This window comes from Lissotriton helveticus, chromosome 10 (genome assembly GCF_964261635.1).
Source record: "Lissotriton helveticus chromosome 10, aLisHel1.1, whole genome shotgun sequence".
In the NCBI taxonomy this organism is placed as follows: Eukaryota; Metazoa; Chordata; class Amphibia; order Caudata; family Salamandridae; genus Lissotriton; species Lissotriton helveticus.
In genome coordinates, this window is record NC_136071.1 from 1,179,462,150 (window position 1) to 1,179,481,011 (window position 18,862).

The 18,862-nt window shown below is 53.1% G+C and overlaps 1 protein-coding gene across 1 annotated transcript in view; it reads left to right on the forward strand.

The window, feature by feature from the left end:
* Positions 1–18,862, forward strand: part of HACL1 (2-hydroxyacyl-CoA lyase 1) — a 145,665-nt gene that overhangs the window by 48,137 nt on the left and 78,666 nt on the right. Inside the window, exons 7-9 of the mRNA XM_078664032.1 lie at positions 936–1,030; positions 7,928–8,040; positions 13,638–13,773. Of these exons, the coding sequence (XP_078520158.1) occupies positions 936–1,030; positions 7,928–8,040; positions 13,638–13,773 (344 nt within the window). The remainder of the gene's footprint in view (positions 1–935; positions 1,031–7,927; positions 8,041–13,637; positions 13,774–18,862) is intronic.

Consider the following 18,862-nt stretch of genomic DNA (forward strand, 5'->3'; position numbering starts at 1 on the left):
GTCGCCATCCGACCGCGCCGGAAAAGCTCTAACATGGCTGGCGGTGTCTATCAGACACCGCCAGACATATTAGGATGGCGGCGGTCCTATGCGTTTCCACGGCGGCATTTCCGCTGTGGAAAGGCATACGGTCTTTTCTTCCCATGGGGTGAAGGGGGGGTGGGGGGTGCACATGTGGGGTACCTATGGTACCCCCCTGCCTTTGCGTGCACGAAGCGGCAGGCACCACGCGGTGCCTGCCGCTTCGTGCATGCAAAGGTCAACATGCACTGTTTAACCTTGCGGCGGGTGCTGCTTCAAGCAGCATCCGCCGCAATGTTAAACATACAGGATGTGACCGCCGGGGTGGCGGTCACATCCTAATTTGCACGGAGGGACTGCCGCTGCCCCTGCGGACGGTCCCTCCACCTCTCGGGTGGCGGACGGACGCAGGTCCGTCCGCCATCCTAATAGGGCCCCTAGTTTGGCTTTCTCCTGCCAAAAGTCCACTAGCTGGATTGGAGCTAGGTGTCTTGGAGGGATCCTAGATCTCTGCCCTTTGCAACAAGAGGAGAGCGTTCTGATGTGTCCGGCTTCCAATCACCGCTTCCTGTTAGCTAGGTTATGGGTTGAGAAGCCACTGCACAGGTTTGTGTGAACTGAAGGTGACCGCATTGAACCCCTCCAGCGATGATAAAAGGAGTTGCTCACCAGTTAAGTTGGCTGGTAATGACTCCTAACAGCCACAAACCTAGAGGCAGAACGAAAGACCCCAGCATCCATGTTATGGGGAGCAAAGATCATGGGAACGAAACATGCAGAGTACATACAGTAGAAATGAAACAATAATGGGGGTGGGGAGGCAGTGTAATTTATGGAGTACAGTCAGCAGAAGCTTGGTTGTAAATGTTCCATTATAAGTGGTTCATTCATGTTTGCTTTTTCGTTCCCTCCAGGCGGTGAGATGCAGCCTCTATGGCCGTCCCGGAGCCTCTTATGTTGACATTCCTGGTGACTTCGTGAACGCTGAGGTGAAAAGCAGCCAAGTCAGGTAACAGTGGTTGATGGGGGGATGGTGAAGACTTTTGTTTATAGCTTATGAACTGCATCCATTGCCAACCTGGAGCAATGGCAAGCAGCAGAAGTGTGGACGATAGTAGATGTCTCTCCCTGGCTCCCCACTCCCATCACCGAAGGCATCAGAAAGGCACAGTATGTCCATATGTCTGTCAGCAGCAGGGTGGAGCGCAATATAGAGTAGGATATTTTGGCCCTGTCTAGCACCTCCAGATAATAGACTGGGCTGGGGCAGAATCAATCACATGTCAGGGAAGCCTGAAGGATGTGCCCTCTCCAGTTACTTTGTACCTCTGTGTTAAGTTTGAGCAACAGTAAAGGATTTGAAAAGACTCTTCGGCCAAACCTTTCCTCTTCAGATGTACATATTCGAGGCATGTGGGCTGCTAAATTCATATCTATTGCATAGATCGCCGCCTAGTGTTGGGTCCGGATGATTGCACATTGTTGTCCTGGAAGAGTCTTCGAAGTATCACGAGATAGGTGGCTCCTCCCCTGGACTACAGTGCACATGGGCATCGACTCCATCCCCAGATTGTTTTTTTCCGCCATTGGGTTCGGATGTGATTTCGACGTCTCCTGTTCGGAATCGATAAAACAACTGCTTTAAGGCCAAAAGGCCTTCGTTACCTCGTCAGTATTGTTCGCGTTCGGTCTCGTGTTTCTTCCGACTTCTCCAGTCGGTTTTCTGACGAGTCGAGTAACTCTTCGGACGTCGAGGCCCTGTCGTCGCAGCAAGACCCCGACGATACTACGATGGAACAGAGTCCGTTCAAATTCTGCCCCGTGTGTGGTTCTAAGTACCCACACATCGACGTGCATCCTGTATGCAATAAGTGCCCCTTGCCGGACCACAACGAGGCCAACTGCATGGCCTGTTCGAAGTTCAGGTCGAAGAAGACGCTCAAGCTTCGGCGCGCGGCGCGCCTCGAGGCCCGGAGAGCGGCTCCGGCACCTGTCGACATCTTCGACGACCCCGCAGCAGAAGGCCGAAGCCATCATCTGCAGATTTCGCCACCATCGACGGAGGTCGAGGCCGATTGCGGAGAATCCGTCGAGGGCCAGGACCTAGAGGAAAACGTCGAGGAGGTAGGGGACGTCGAGGAAGTTTATGGGGCCGTGGAAGATAGCTCGGAGGAAGAGCTATGCCCCGAAAGTACGATGACTCAGGCTCGGGTCACGGGATCGCCACACGGCCTTACCCACGACCCTACACCGCAGTCCTCAGCCCCGCCTTCCAGCCCGGCTACGGACACACCAGCGGAGCCTCCATTGGGCAAATCGAAACCGAAACTGAAACCTTCGGGATCGAAACCTACGAAGATGGCCGACACTCCATCGAAACTGAAGACGTCTGCAACGCCATCGGCGCCGTCGACTTCAGTGGCTCCGAAGCCGAAGAAGGCTGTCGAGCCGGCTACCGTACCGAAGGTGGTCAAGGAGCCAAGCTCGAAGAAGGTCGTCGAGCATGTGTCGAGCATGTGTCGAGCACGGTGGCTGCATCGAAGTCAAAGAAGACTGTCGAAACGCCTTCAGGCAAAACTACCGCGCCAACAGGCAAACGCCCAGTCGAAGCGCAGTCGGCGACGGGCCCGAGCCGAAGTCTGGAGCCCCGATGCACAAACAAAAACATGCCCATCCAAAGCCAGCGGCGTCGACGCCTACGGCCGTGGCGGAAGCCCGGACCACAGCGGTCGAGGATGCGTCTGCGTCTCCGGCGCCCAAGGTGAAATCGTCGACGCTAGGATCTTCCCCTGGTGGCGGACCGAGGCCGACTAAGCCCATCGCTTCTTTCACCAAGCAAGTCTCGGACTCCCTCAAGAGAATACGAGAGAAGAGTTTGGCGTCGACGACTCAGACGCCGTCGGTTCCACAATCGACGGCGCCGAAAAAGACTTCAACGCCGATCCTCTACACTCTGCCGCCGAAGGTGGCGCCGAAGGCCTTTGCACCTCGGTCGGTGCCAAAGGACTCGGGAAGTTCGGAGCAATCACTGCTAAGTGGACGTTTTGGTCGACGACATGCATCAGAAGAACAGTCTGAGCAGTATATCGACGCCGACACGGGAAAAATAACGCTCTACAAGCGGAAAATTACTTCCCAGCCATTGCAATCGTTTGTGATACCTCTGAAGAAGAAAAGGCCGGCACAAGAACTTCCTGTGCTTGTTGAACCCCTTCATCCACAACCTAGGAGGAGTCCAACACCTTCACCCAATGCCTCAGAGGGAGATGAAGGTGAACAGAATGAGGAGTACAACTTTCCTGATAACAATGACCCTGATGAACAACAGGACTCATGGGTTGACACTGGTGACCAAGGGGACCAACAAGTGGTGCATGACCCACAGGTTTCTGGTGTGAAGACCTCTCCAACTGAAGACTCGGCGGCATTTAATGCCTTGATTGAACGGGCGGCTGCAAACCATACGGTGGAAATGCATGCCGACCCTGTAGAAGAAGACTTTTTGTTTGACGCATTCTCTGCAGCAGAAAAGACTGTGAAAACACTTCCAATGCTTAAAGGGGTTCTAAAGCATGCCACAGACATCTTCAAGGAACCCACAAGAGCAAGGGTGGTGAACCCGATAATAGAAAAGAAATACAGACCGGCACCTGGGGACCCAACTTGTATACGGGGCCAGTTGCCTCTGGACTCTTTGGTGGTCTCCAAATGCCCGCAAGAGGGCGAACTCGCAGACAACGGGTGAAGCTCCTCCCCCAGACAAAGAGTCAAAAGTGCTGGAGGCATCGGGGAAAAGGGTGGCTGCACAGGCGGCCAATATCTGGCGCATATCTAACACACAGGCCCTGTTGGCACGATATGATAGGGCGCATTACGACACCCTGGAGCAACTCCTACAACACCTTCCAGACGAGTTTAAGGAAGCAGCTGAGATGCTGGTACAGGAGGGCAAGCTTATTTCCAACGCGGCAATCAAATGTGCGCTTGATGTCGCAGATACAGCGGCTAGAACGATCAACACAAGTGTGCTGTTGAGGCGTCAAGCATGGCTCCGCATCTCAGGTTTCAAGCCTGACATACAGACCACTATCCTCAACCAGCCCGTGAATCCAGACAGACTGTTTGGCCCAGAGGTTGACACCACCCTCGAGAAAATCAAAAAAGACAATGAGACAGCTAAATCCATGGGGGCGCTTCAGTCTCAGCAATTCAGAGGGAGCACTTTTCGTCGCTCAAGTGCACGTGGGGTTAACAGAGGACACTTGGCACAGCAGTCGCAATTCACTAGAGGGGGTGCACAATCCTCGTACCCCAAACAAGGTAGAGGGGGTTACAGAGGAAACAGTGCCAAGGGCAGAGGCAGAGGCAACAACAGTTCCCGTTCCTCTGCTGCCAACAAACAGTGACTCTGTCACTGCCCCCCGACCATCCAACACCTGTCGGGGGGAGGCTCCAGCAGTTCCTGCCAGTCTGGACGTCCATCACCACAGACAGGTGGGTAAGGAAACTTATCCAGTTCGGTTATTGTTTGGAGTTGACGTCCACTCCGCCCAATATTCCCCCAAGACAACGTCCTATGTCAGCAGAGCACTTGCACTTATTGCAGCAGGAGGTTCTGGTGATGCTGCAAAAAGGCGCAATAGAGCTCGTACCGGTGGAGGAGGAGGGGACAGGGGTTTATTCCCTGTACTTCCTAATCCCAAAAAAGGACGGTTCCCTCAGACCCATTCTGGATCTACGCCCCCTCAACCTGTACATCCTCTCAGAACATTTTCATATGCTAACCCTGCAGCAGATTCTTCCATTGCTAAACCAAGGGGACTTCCTAGCAACCTTGGACCTCAAGGATGCTTATTTTCACATACCACTCCACCCATCCCACAGAAAGTTCCTCCGGTTCACCATACAAAACAGGCATTACCAGTTCAAGGTCCTACCCTTCGGAGTGACCACTGCCCCCAGAGTGTTCACAAAGTGTCTGGCGACCGTGGCGGCGCACCTCAGGAGACAGAACATACAGGTCTACCCTTACCTAGACGACTGGCTCGTTCAAGCAAAGTCTGAACACCAGTGCGCCGCAGACATGTCCCACACCATTCACCTCCTTCACAGTCTGGGGTTCTCACTGAACTACCCAAAGTCGCACCTCCAGCCAGCCCATGTGCGGCAGTACCTGGGCGCGACAATAAATACTCGGACTGCTACGGCTCAGCCGAACCCGGTGAGGATCGACAGCATCCAGTCGCTCATCCAGAGGTTCAGGCCTCAACACTCACTACCAGCGAGAGTGTTCATGCATTTGATAGGCATGATGGCCTCCTGCATCTTCATAGTCCCGCATGCAAGGTTGCATATGCGTCCGCTCCAAGAATGCTTGGCAAATCAGTGGACACAGGTTCAAGGACAGTTGACAGACCTAGTGTTGGTGACCGGTCGGGCATACAACTCTCTGCATTGGTGGACTCCACACAACCTTTACAAGGGCCGACCGTTCCAAGAGCCTGTGCCGCAAGTCATCATGACCACGGACGCATCTCTCCAGGGATGGGGAGCTCATGTGCTCCACTACACGGTGCAGGGACTGTGGTCGACGCAGCAACAAAAGATGCACATCAACTACCTGGAGTTGATGGCAATCTTCATGGCACTCCAGTCCTTCAAAGTACATCTGTGCAACAAAGTCGTGTTGATCCGGACGGACAACATGACAGCCATGTACTACATCCAGAAGCAGGGAGGTACGCACTCTCCACAGCTGTCTCATCTGGCTCAGAGCATGTGGAAGTGGGCCATTCAGAGGAACATCTTCCTCATGGCGGAACACCTCCCGGGCAAGGATAATCAGATGGCGGATCTGCTCAGCAGGTACAGCCATCAAATGCACGAATGGGAGATACATCCATCAGTACTCCGCCCATACTTCAGCAATGGGGTCATCCAGAGATAGACCTGTTTGCCACAAGGGAAAACGCAAAATGCCAAAGCTTTGCCGCCAGGTTCCCTCACCCACAATCGCAGGGCAATGCGATATGGATGAACTGGTCAGGCAAATTTGCGTACGCTTTTCCCCCAGCACCTCTCATTCCGCTGGTGGCAAGAAAGCTAAAGCAACACTTGATGACGCTCATCCTGGTTGCTCAAACGCGGGCACGCCAACCATGGTACACCACGTTTCTAGAACTCTCCGTGGTACCGCCTCAACGGCTGCATCCCACGCCCCGGCTCTTGACGCAGAACCATGGCGACTTTCAGCATCCAGATCGGCAACAGCTCAATCTGGCGATCTGGCTCCTGAGGTCTTAGAGTTTGGCTACCTTAATCTGCCTCCTGAATGCATGGACATCATCCGGGAGGCAAGAAAGCCCACTACCCGAGCTTGCTATGCAGCAAAATGGAAGCGGTTTGTCATTTACTGTACTGACAACAATATCAACCCGCTAGATGCATCCATTCCTAACATCATCTGCTATTTGTTACATCTTTACAAATGCAATCTAGCGTACGCTTCCATTCGGATACACTTATCCGCCATAGCGGCTTATCTCCAAAATAGGCAGCATCTCTCTGTTTTCAGGGTGCCTGCCATTAAAGCCTTCCTGGAAGGACTGAAACGGGTCATCCCTCCCAGAACCCCACCAGCTCCTGTGTGGAACCTCAATGTGGTCCTCACTAGACTGATGGGTCCACCTTTTGAGCCTCTACATTCATGTGAGATTCAGTTCTTAACATGGAAAGTGGCTTTTCTCATTGCCATTACATCTCTCAGACGTGTTAGTGAGCTACAGGCGCTCACAATACAAGAGCCATTTATCCAAATTCACTCAAACAGGGTAGTGCTCCGCACTAACCCAAAGTCCCTTCCAAAGGTGGTGTCACAGTTTCATGTCAATCAAACAATTGTACTGCCCGCATTCTTTCCAAACCCGGACACGGTAGCGGAAAGGATGCTCCATACGCTTGACGTCAAAAGGGCATTAATGTACTACATTGACAGAACACAACACTTTCGAAAGACACAGCAACTTTTTGTTGCCTTCTCAGCACAGCACAAAGGCAACCCAATTTCCAAAGCAGGAATAGCCAGGTGGATCGTTAAATGTATTCAGATTTGCTATCAGAAAGCTAAATGTACTTTAACGGTCCCCCCCAGGGCACACTCCACACGTAAGTTGGGAGCCTCCATGGCTTTCCTGCGGAACATCCCTTTGGAGGACATTTGCAGAGCAGCCACATGGTCTACACCACACACGTTTACCAAACATTACTGTGTAGATGTGCATTCCAAGCAGCAGGCAGCTGTGGGACAGGCTCTTCTCAAAACTCTTTATCAGACTTCTGCAGCTGGCACGGGCGGCCGCCGTTAATGGAGGGACTGCTATGTATTCTATGCAATAGATATGAATTTAGCAGCCCACATGCCTCGAACTGAATATGCTACTTACCAGTATGCATCTGTTCTTGGCATGTAGGGCTGCTAACATTCATATCGCCCACCCTCCTCCCCGGTGCCCGTAGCGGCTGCAGATACTTTCTTGCATTTAATCATTAGCATGGACATCCTTTACACTATTTCACTCCATCTCTGCCACAATGGCTAAAAACAATCTGGGGATGGAGTCGATGCCCATGCGCACTGTAGTCCAGGGGAGGAGCCACCTATCTCGTGATACTTTGAAGTCTCTTCCAGGACAACAATGTGCAATCATCCGGACCCAACACTAGGCGGCGATCTATGCAATAGATATGAATGTTAGCAGCCCTACATGCCAAGAACAGATGCATACTGGTAAGTAGCATATTCATTACTGACACCGTGACCTTCTGGACAAAGTGAGGGGTGTTTTAGTAAAGTGTGGCCGTCCAGGCTCTGCGTTCCTTTCTGAGTTTTGTATGCTCTCTCTTCTAGGTATTCGGAATGCTGCCTCCCTCCGCCCATCAGCATGGCTGACCCCGCCATGGTGTCACATGCCACCTCCATCCTAATGAACGCCAGGCGCCCACTCCTCATCGTTGGCAAAGGTACCATCTTAGTTTTACTGATAAAACTATATTGCACACCTGATAATGTGTGAAAATCACGTTTTAGTGAATATCATTTGTGCATCAGCAAGTATAGTGGTTTGATTTGTTTTGATCCTATTAAAGTCTTTGTTGCAAACACACTTCAGAATTGCACACAACTGCTTTATTTTTGCATTTCCTGACTGCTAAAGAGTACATTTCATTTACAGGTATTTACATTTTGGTACCTGTTACAAAAAATAACAGCCTACAGCCTTTCCTTTCACACTCCTGTAGCTCAGCAATACTGACACATAAATGTTATTTCTCTGCAAAAGTGAGAGGAGTTTGTGAACACCAATGCCCAAACAAAAGCAGCTTTTTGCCAGAAGACAGAGCCTGACATTCGGCCTCTGTCTTTGAAGCACTACAAATGTGGCAAGAAAAACACAGAATTTAAAGTCGTCTTTATTTATTGTTTGGACATTCACGACCCACCAAAAATCATCCTACAGTTTGGGAAACACTTGTTCATTCAGTTGCTTGCCTCCTTTATCTAGCAGTGTTGGCTTATAGCAGGAGACCCGCATAGTGTGGAAATGGAGAGCACTGTATGCCCTGGTCCGCTGTAGTTACTCACGCCTGTGCCTTTCTCTTGGCCCTGCCACATGCATGTATTTCAGACAGCACTCTAATCTTGACCACAATTTGACTTGGTCACACCTGATAAGTCCTTGTGTTCCACCTGTAGGGAACCGCCAGACTTCATTGGTGTAAAATGTACGGCTGCCATTTCCCATGAGCCCTAGCTTCATCGTGGACACTTGGTCCACAACCATAAAGTCAAATGCCCCATTGTAATTGTTTGTCTCGAGGTATGGTAGCTGATTGGCCTGGCCCATTTTGCAGTCAAAGTAACTTCTATCCATCATTCACCGAATGCGAAGAGCTGCGGTAGTTGAGTAGGGAGAGAAGCTTCTCCCACTCCTCCGCCCTTATTTTTCATTGACTTGTATGTTTGTCCTTTGTAAATGCTGGCTTCTGATTCATTATGAGGCTTGTTAGTCCCTCCTTAGTACAGCCATGTAGTAATTTGTATCCTCCCATGGCTACTGGCCCCTTTACTTGGTTGTTACACGGGGCATACACTATTTTTCCTTCGTGCACACGTAGCGTCACACAGCTTTGTCCGTGCCTTCTCCTCTCCTCGTGCCCTCACATTGTCCGTGCCTTCTCCCCCACCCCGTCCTTTCTACCGATATCCGGGCTGGTATTCTTGTATGTTGAGCATCTCAAGCACCGAAGCTGCTAAAAGATGGTGTGATATCACCTAAATACATCGGTTTGTTTCCTTCCACCATTTAATGAAATAATGGACCAAAATTAGAGGCCCCAATTGTAAACATCCCCTCTAGGCGTGGCGTATCAACCATTACTGCCCAGTATCTCAGAACAGTACAAGGTAGGATTAGACGCTGGCCTGCACACGTAAACAAGGCTGGCGCTCACTGTTCTTACTGCATCACTCATTAGAGACCGCTTCAAACCATTCTCCTTCAAAGCCACCATTTCACATGCAATTCAGTTTCACATAAACAAGGCGTGTGCTGATTAGCTACAGGAAAAAGGGAAACCAAGTCCGCTGTGGAAAAAAAGCTTAAAAATACTTAAACTCACCCATATAATGCCTAATGACCTCTTAACCCCCTCCTCGCTCAGGCTCCCATACACCGAACAATGAGTTGGAGGTGAGCCCATTTCACATAAGCCTTTATGTTACAAAAACAATGTTTTTGGTCGATCTACCGAGCAGTGAAAACTGTCATCTCACTGCTCAGTATAACAACAGAAATAATCGGTGTGTGTCACTTTTTTGTTTTGGAAAAATGCACATACAACATCCGCTTTGCTATTCTCAAATTACTGCATGTTTCCAAAGAGACAATTTGGGGGGCATGGAACAAGAATTTTAAAAGGACAGGTATTGAACAACTTTGCTTCCATCAGTTGACAGGGGGGGGCACCAACACTTCTCAGCACGCGTGTCATTATTTCAAAAGGAGAGCAACAGTACTTCTATGGAGAAAACCGCTATTCTGGGCAAGCGAGTACCTGCACGCCTATATTAATATTCCAAGAACTGACAGAACTTAACATACATAAAGCTGCTCTTAGACCACTCTGCTCGCGCACCTCAAAACACTTCCCTTTCTCATTTAAAATGCTTTGCCTTTCAAACACTAGGTGGTGTGCCTTACTGGAAGCTTGCGTGTTGATCGTCACGCAAGTCGCCGGCAACCTGACCCTTGGCTGGTGTGCCTACTACGATTTCCTTTGATTGGAGTTCCTGTATTTTTCCAGATTCCCCTACTGCCGGATCTCACTTTATTGCCGCGATCTGAGCTTGACGCCCCCTCCGGCCCTCCGGACTATTCAATCCCCTGGCGGTCAGACGAACCTCGCCGGATCCATTGGACCGGGTCGAGACTTCGCCACCCAACAGCACTGAAAACGAGATAACCATGTCCTGAAGATGGTCCACATTGATTAAGGACCGAAACGTCGTCGACTCCACAGCGCAATTATAGGCGCATCTTTCGTCGTGGCTCCATTGAAATTGTGAATTGTGAAAAAAAGTCACTAATACTTTGCCACATTTCGAGCCACTCACTGTAAAATATTTCACCTTGCTCACTTGCGCCGCTTCTCGCTGTTCACTCTCACACTTGCGTTGCCACATATCACTTGTACATATTGAGCACCAAGTCCTGTCGGTTGTCATATGAATGGTCTAACCTTGTGCTGTACAGAATTGTTCCTACATGAATTTTTTTTCCCATTCCTTTTTTGAATAATACAAATACAAAAATTAATTTTGACTTGAAAATCACCTGAATAAGTGTCTCCTTTTTCTCTGCTTTGTGTAATGCTTTGTGCATGCAACAAAAAATTGTCTTTTGGGATATTGTATTATCTTTACATCTCTGAACCCCAATCCCGATTGGTTTATGGGTCACACTCCTGTTCCTCTTACAAAATTACCGGAAATAGTACATGCCCCGTTTAACAACCAAGTAAAGGGGCCAGTAGCCATGGTGTGCCTTAATGGCACACCTGTTTTTCTGTTTTGTTTCTGTTTTTTTCCGCAGTGGTGAGCCCTATGTGCAATGGGTCAACGCAAATGAGGGTCCCAAAGCTCGCTGTGCTATTGCTAGGAACAAGGCTTTAAGTGGGAGGAAAAAACGGAGGGGTGTCTCAGAGGGGCGTGGTGGGTATAATTAAGGGCGTGGCTTAAAAACACTTACGCTAAAAATCTGTGCTTAGCATAGTATGCCACCTGACTGGTATGCTGCTGCTTCTGTCATTGCATCCATATATATACTACATCAAGTAACATCATATCTACAACAAGCCAGGACTTTTGGCTTTGTCAATGGCTGTTAGTGGCATAAGATACAAAAAAGCAACAACTTTGGCTTCATTCTATATAATATTGAAAATGCTTCAGTTCTAAAATAATGAGACTGTGAAAGAACTATAACCAGTCTCTATGAAGTTACCTCAAAGGCAGTGAAGGGCGGTACTGCTGCAGAGGTAAGAGTTCTTTTCTCCACCGAGGGTGAGGGCAAAAATGGAGAGCCCAATGGGGACCCGTTTTAGCACCTGCTTTTTAGACCCAGCTCACTTAAAGCCCTGGCTAGGAGTCAAGCCGCGCCTAACTGATGAGCCCAACAAGTCGAGAACATGTCAGTCACTGCTTGAGTACATGTACTGAGGGGTAGTGTCCCAGCAGTGCGGGCTGGGCTACCCTTCCCTTTAGGAACGGAATCACGACTGATGCGATGTGCTTGGTTTGTAGTGGGACAGTGAGCCAAAAATGACTGCCAGGAATGCAGCCCAGTGTCTGGGACTGATCCAAGATTTTCAACCATCACTTCTCTGCTTTTCTCTCTCACCTGCTGGAAGGGACAGCACGCGCCATTCACGCGCACAGGCACTGCCATAGACTGGCCCTTTACTTCGGTTGTTACACGCGATGCCTTATTTAGTCTGAAGCAATATTTTCTTTCATGAGTTTCTCCTACTGTAGGCACGACATGCTTTCCTGCACCATTCAGCGCGCCATGCGCACTTTCACTTTCTAATCTGCCCAGGACAATGGCGGCCGCTTCTTTGAAATAACATAGGTCTCTCATTTTCAAGAGTATGAGATATTGGCATTGTAAACGGCAATACCTTTTATTTATGTTTTAATTATGAAAACAGATAAATAAAAGGCATTGTCATTTACAATGCCAATAGCTTAAACTCGCGCAAATGCGATTGCATTGCAAATGCTTGTTTTTAAACTCTAGTTTAACGGTGAGAATCTTTCAGTGCTGGGGTTCTGTGATGTTGCATATTTAAATTGATATCCAATCTTCCTCGAAGTGGGTTGGTTTTCTGCTGGTATGGTGACAACATGATATTTATTGGCTGTGCTCACAAGTGGCTCCCAATGTAGGGTGCGATAACATTCAAAATAACGTGCTCGAAGGCCTTGTGGGTGGAAGGCCAGGTTGCTACTGATATAGTTTCCCAGAGCACCCCAAATAGGGGCGGCAGTCCAGTCACATGCTCAGGAGCTGCCATTCAAAGTTCAAACATGGAAGCAGTCCCCCGCTTTGTTCTCATTGCCCCTTAACCTGAAAATGCACCCCGACCACCGGCTTTTGAGGCAGTATTGGAAACCTATGCATATTCAAACAAAGTTGTTTACACTTGGATCTGTTAGTGATGGCAGCAGGCTCAACCCCCTGAAGACATCAGACTGGGCCCTGCCCTACACTGCCCCCTAAATGGTTTAAGCTGTCATGGCCACTATCCTTACCTGTCCACACAATCCACTTAATAGTCTCTAACGTAGTACTTTTTGGAAAGCGCCGCAAACTAATGCATTCATTGTAGAGTGCCGCCTGTAACGTGAATCGCACAAGTTCTAATCCCAGAGGGTCCACTCGGCCTTTCGTACTTTTGAGGTTGATAAATGGAGTACCATCGAGTCTGGTAGGAATTCATACATGTTATCTGATCCTGGAGGCAAATCATAGCATGTGCTATATAAGCATACTTGTGTGTCAAAGGTGCAGTGAAGTAGCTCCTTCAAGATAGTAGCTTGGCACCACTTAAAGCAAATAAAGTGATGAAGGAATGAAAATCTCTGGTTTGGCAGTAGTCCGCATTCAACTAGAAACTGTATTCTGAAAGTTAATAATAAAGACAATAGTATTGCCCATTTACATAGACAGAAAAATAGTAATCGATTGACATGTTTGTGTCCGCCTAAACCCCTGGTAATTATTCTAAGTACATTCCATTCAATCGTTTTCCAGCTTGTTTATGCCATTGCGTTGATGGATGAAGTTATAATCAAATCTGATTCAGCCCAGCCCATGACAAAACCTTTCAGTCTGAGGCAGCTGAGAGATGAAGAAGTGACACTGGCCCAGTGCCTAGGAGCTATCATGAACCAAGTTATTATGTTTGATGATCATGTTTGTTGCACATGTATACAGCTGTTATTTCATTACATGGCATGACCATCTATGACCCATGTTCTTGCTCTGTCTTTCCAGGCGCGGCCTACTCCAGAGCCGAACAGAGTATCCGGAGGCTGGTAGAGCAGACTGGGCTCCCGTTCCTGCCCACCCCAATGGGCAAAGGCGTTGTTCCCGATAACCATCCTCTCTGCGTGTCTGCTGCCAGGTCCAGGTGAGACTTGTCCTGCATAACATGGGGTATGCGGGAAGGTTCGTACTAGTCCCAATAAAAGTTCCGGGTCCAGAACCAGCAGAGTCAGCACAAGCGGCATGACGGAGTGACAGAGTGCACCCCCCTGACCTGGCTGGATCCCGTTGAGGTCTATTACGACCACGTGACAAGGTACATTTTGACCTTGGTAAAGAACAACATAGTGACACGTTCTTTTGAATTCCTCCACTTCATATAGAGACGTGAGAGGTCTCTATTCACCTGAGCACCGTGGTCCTGATGAAAGCCCCACTGACTTATTGGCAACCGAAGGGCTGAAACATGTCGACCAAACCCACGCAATTTTTATTGTGAAAGAGTCATAATCACTCCAATTCACGCTTTTGAATTTTAACATAGGCCTCAAAAATATCAGAATCATTAAAACTAACTGTCTGGTATAGAGAGCTATTTTATTAGTCACAACTTCACTGCACGATTTCTGATCACTACTGTTCTAACAAGGGTAATACCTCCTGGTTGGAGGTCGCATAAACTACTAACCCAATGATTGTGCGAACACGTGTGAGGGACAGCGGAGAATCAAGATACACCGCTAATAAATCGAAATCTTCCAACACATATATGAGGGTTTTTTATTGGGACTAGTACGAACCTTCCCGCATACCCCATGTTATGCAGGACAAGTGATCCTTTCTTTTTGATTAGAAGCATTATTAACATAGGAAACTGATTGGATCATGTCTTCCTACCTTCCCCCATTGATCTTGAGGTCCAGGTGAGAACCAGCCCCGGCAGAGCTTCTCCCCTCTGCGTGTCTGCCGCCAGGTCCAGGGGAGAGCCAGTCCCGGCAGAGCTTCTCCCCCTCTGCGTGTCTGCCGCCAGGTCCAAGTGAGAACCAGCCCCGGCAGAGCTTCTCCCCCTCTGCGTGTTCGCCGTCAGGTCCAGGTGAGAACCAGCCCCGGCAGAGCTTCTCCCCCTCTGCGTGTGTGCCGTCGGGTCCAGGTGAGAGCCAGCCCATCAGAGCTTCTCCCCCTCTGCGTGTCTGCCGCCAGGTCCAGGTGAGAGCCAGCCCCCGCAGAGCTTCTCCCCCTCTGTGTGTCTGCCACCAGGTCCAGGTGAGAGCCAGCCTCGCAGAGCTTCTCCCCCTCTGCGTGTCTGCCGCCAGGTCCAGGTGAGAACCAGCCCCGGCAGAGCTTCTCCCCTCTGCGTGTCTGCCGCCAGGTCTAGGTGAGAACCAGCCCCGGCAGAGCTTCTCCCCCTCTGCGTGTCTGCCGTCGGGTCCAGGTGAGAACCAGCCCCGGCAGAGCTTCTCCCATCTGCGTGTCTGCCGCCAGGTCCAGGGGAGAGCCAGTCCCGGCAGAGCTTCTCCCCCTCTGCGTGTCTGCCGCCAGGTCCAAGTGAGAACCAGCCCCGGCAGAGCTTCTCCCCCTCTGTGTGTTCGCCGTCAGGTCCAGGTGAGAACCAGCCCCGGCAGAGCTTCTCCCCCTCTGCGTGTGTGCCGTCGGGTCCAGGTGAGAGCCAGCCCATCAGAGCTTCTCCCCCTCTGCGTGTCTGCCGCCAGGTCCAGGTGAGAGCCAGCCCCCGCAGAGCTTCTCCCCCTCTGTGTGTCTGCCACCAGGTCCAGGTGAGAGCCAGCCTCGCAGAGCTTCTCCCCCTCTGCGTGTCTGCCGCCAGGTCCAGGTGAGAACCAGCCCCGGCAGAGCTTCTCCCCCTCTGCGTGTCTGTGGCCAGGTCCAGGTGAGACCCAGCCCCGGCAGAGCTTCTCTCCCTCTGCGTCTCTGCCGTTAGGTCCAGGTGAGAGCCAGCCGGGCAGAGCTTCTCCCCCTCTGCGTGTCTGCCATCAGGTCCAGGTGAGTGCCAGCCCCGGCAGAGCTTCTCCCCCTCTGCGTGTCTGCCGCCAGGTCCAGGTGAGAGACAGCCCCGTCCGAGCTTCTCCCCTTCTGCGTCTCTGCTGCCAGGTCCAGGTGAGAACCAGCCCCGGCAGAGCTTCTCCCCCTCTGCGTGTCTGCTGCCAGGTCCAGGTGAGCGCCAGCCCCGGAAGAGCTTCTCCCCCTCTGCGTGTCTGCCGCCAGGTCCAGGTGAGAACCAGCCCCGGCAGAGCTTCTCCCCCTCTGCGTGTCTGCCCCCATGTCCAGGTGAGAACCAGCAATGGCAGAGCTTCTCCCCCTCTGCATGTCTGCCGCCAGGTCCAGGTGAGAACCAGCCCCGGCTGAGCTTCTCCCCTCTGCCGTCGGGTCCAGGTGAGAACCAGCCCCGGCAGAGCTTCTCCCCCTCTGCGTGTCTGCCGTCAGGTCCAGGTGAGAACCAGCCCCGGCAGAGCTTCTCCCCCTCTGCGTGTCTGCCGCCAGGTCCAGGTGAGAACCAGCCCCGGCAGAGCTTCTCCCCCTCTGCGTGTCTGCCACCAGGTCCAGGTGAGAACCAGCTGGGCAGAACTTCTCCCCCTCTGCGTGTCTGCCGCCAGGTCCAGGTGAGAACCAGCCCCGGCAGAGCTTCTCCCCCTCTGTGTGTCTGCCACCAGGTCCAGGTGAGAGCCAGCCTCGCAGAGCTTCTCCCCCTCTGCGTGTCTGCCATCAGGTCCAGGTGAGTGCCAGCCCCGGCAGAGCTTCTCCCCCTCTGCGTCTCTGCCGTCAGGTCCAGGTGAGAGCCAGCCGGGCAGAGCTTCTCCCCCTCTGCGTGTCTGCCGCCAGGTCCAGGTGAGAACCAGCCTCACAGAGCTTCTCCCCCTCTGCGTGTCTGCCGCCAGGTCCAGGTGAGAGCCAGCCCCGTCCGAGCTTCTCCCCTTCTGCGTCTCTGCTGCCAGGTCCAGGTGAGAACCAGCCCCGGCAGAGCTTCTCCCCCTCTGCGTGTCTGCCGCCAGGTCCAGGTGAGCGCCAGCCCCGGAAGAGCTTCTCCCCCTCTGCGTGTCTGCCGCCAGGTCCAGGTGAGAACCAGCCCCGGCAGAGCTTCTCCCCCTCTGCGTGTCTGCCCCCATGTCCAGGTGAGAACCAGCAATGGCAGAGCTTCTCCCCCTCTGCATGTCTGCCGCCAAGTCCAGGTGAGAACCAGCCCCGGCTGAGCTTCTCCCCTCTGCCGTCGGGTCCAGGTGAGAACCAGCCCCGGCAGAGCTTCTCCCCCTCTGCGTGTCTGCCGTCAGGTCCAGGTGAGAACCAGCCCCGGCAGAGCTTCTCCCCCTCTGCGTGTCTGCCGCCAGGTCCAGGTGAGAACCAGCCCCGGCAGAGCTTCTCCCCCTCTGCGTGTCTGCCGCCAGGTCCAGGTGAGAACCAGCCCCGGCAGAGCTTCTCCCCCTCTGCGTGTCTGCCGCCAGGTCCAGGTGAGAACCAGCTGGGCAGAACTTCTCCCCCTCTGCGTGTCTGCCGCCAGGTCCAGGTGAGAACCAGCCCCGGCAGAGCTTCTCCCCTCTGCGTGTCTGCCGCCAGGTCCAGGGGAGAGCCAGTCCCGGCAGAGCTTCTCCCCCTCTGCGTGTCTTTCGCCAGGTCCAAGTGAGAACCAGCCCCGGCAGAGCTTCTCCCCCTCTGCGTGTTCGCCGTCAGGTCCAGGTGAGAACCAGCCCCGGCAGAGCTTCTCCCCCTCTGCGTGTGTGCCGTCGGGTCCAGGTGAGAGCCAGCCCATCAGAGCTTCTCTCCCTCTGCGTGTCTGCCACCAGGTCCAGGTGAGAGCCAGCCTCGCAGAGCTTCTCCCCCTCTGCGTGTCTGCCGCCAGGTCCAGGTGAGAACCAGCCCCGGCAGAGCTTCTCTCCCTCTGCGTCTCTGCCGTCAGGTCCAGGTGAGAGCCAGCCGGGCAGAGCTTCTCCCCCTCTGCGTGTCTGCCGCCAGGTCCAGGTGAGAACCAGCCTCGCAGAGCTTCTCCCCCTCTGCGTGTCTGCCGCCAGGTCCAGGTGAGAGCCAGCCCCGTCCGAGCTTCTCCCCTTCTGCGTCTCTGCTGCCAGGTCCAGGTGAGAACCAGCCCCGGCAGAGCTTCTCCCCCTCTGCGTGTCTGCCGTCAGGTCCAGGTGAGAACCAGCCCCGGCAGAGCTTCTCCCCCTCTGCGTGTCTGCCGCCAGGTCCAGGTGAGAGCCAGCCCCGTCCGAGCTTCTCCCCTTCTGCGTCTCTGCTGCCAGGTCCAGGTGAGAACCAGCCCCGGCAGAGCTTCTCCCCCTCTGCGTGTCTGCCGCCAGGTCCAGGTGAGCGCCAGCCCCGGAAGAGCTTCTCCCCCTCTGCGTGTCTGCCGCCAGGTCCAGGTGAGAACCAGCCCCGGCAGAGCTTCTCCCCCTCTGCGTGCCTGCCCCCATGTCCAGGTGAGAACCAGCCCTGGCAGAGCTTCTCCCCCTCTGCGTGTCTGCCGCCAGGTCCAGGTGAGAACCAGCCCCGGCTGAGCTTCTCCCCTCTGCCGTCGGGTCCAGGTGAGAACCAGCCCCGGCAGAGCTTCTCCCCCTCTGCGTGTGTGCCGTCGGGTCCAGGTGAGAGCCAGCCCATCAGAGCTTCTCTCCCTCTGCGTGTCTGCCACCAGGTCCAGGTGAGAGCCAGCCTCGCAGAGCTTCTCCCCCTCTGCGTGTCTGCCGCCAGGTCCAGGTGAGAACCAGCCCCGGCAGAGCTTCTCTCCCTCTGCGTCTCTGCCGTCAGGTCGAGGTGAGAGCCAGCCGGGCAGAGCTTTTCCCCCTCTGCGTGTCTGCCGCCAGGTCCAGGTGAGAACCAGCCTCGCAGAGCTTCTCCCCCTCTGCGTGTCTGCCGCCAGGTCCAGGTGAGAGCCAGCCCCGTCCGAGCTTCTCCCCTTCTGCGTCTCTGCTGCCAGGTCCAGGTGAGAACCAGCCCCGGCAGAGCTTCTCCCCCTCTGCGTGTCTGCCGTCAGGTCCAGGTGAGAACCAGCCCCGGCAGAGCTTCTCCCCCTCTGCGTGTCTGCCGCCAGGTCCAGGTGAGAGCCAGCCCCGTCCGAGCTTCTCCCCTTCTGCGTCTCTGCTGCCAGGTCCAGGTGAGAACCAGCCCCGGCAGAGCTTCTCCCCCTCTGCGTGTCTGCCGCCAGGTCCAGGTGAGCGCCAGCCCCGGAAGAGCTTCTCCCCTCTGCGTGTCTGCCGCCAGGTCCAGGTGAGAACCAGCCCCGGCAGAGCTTCTCC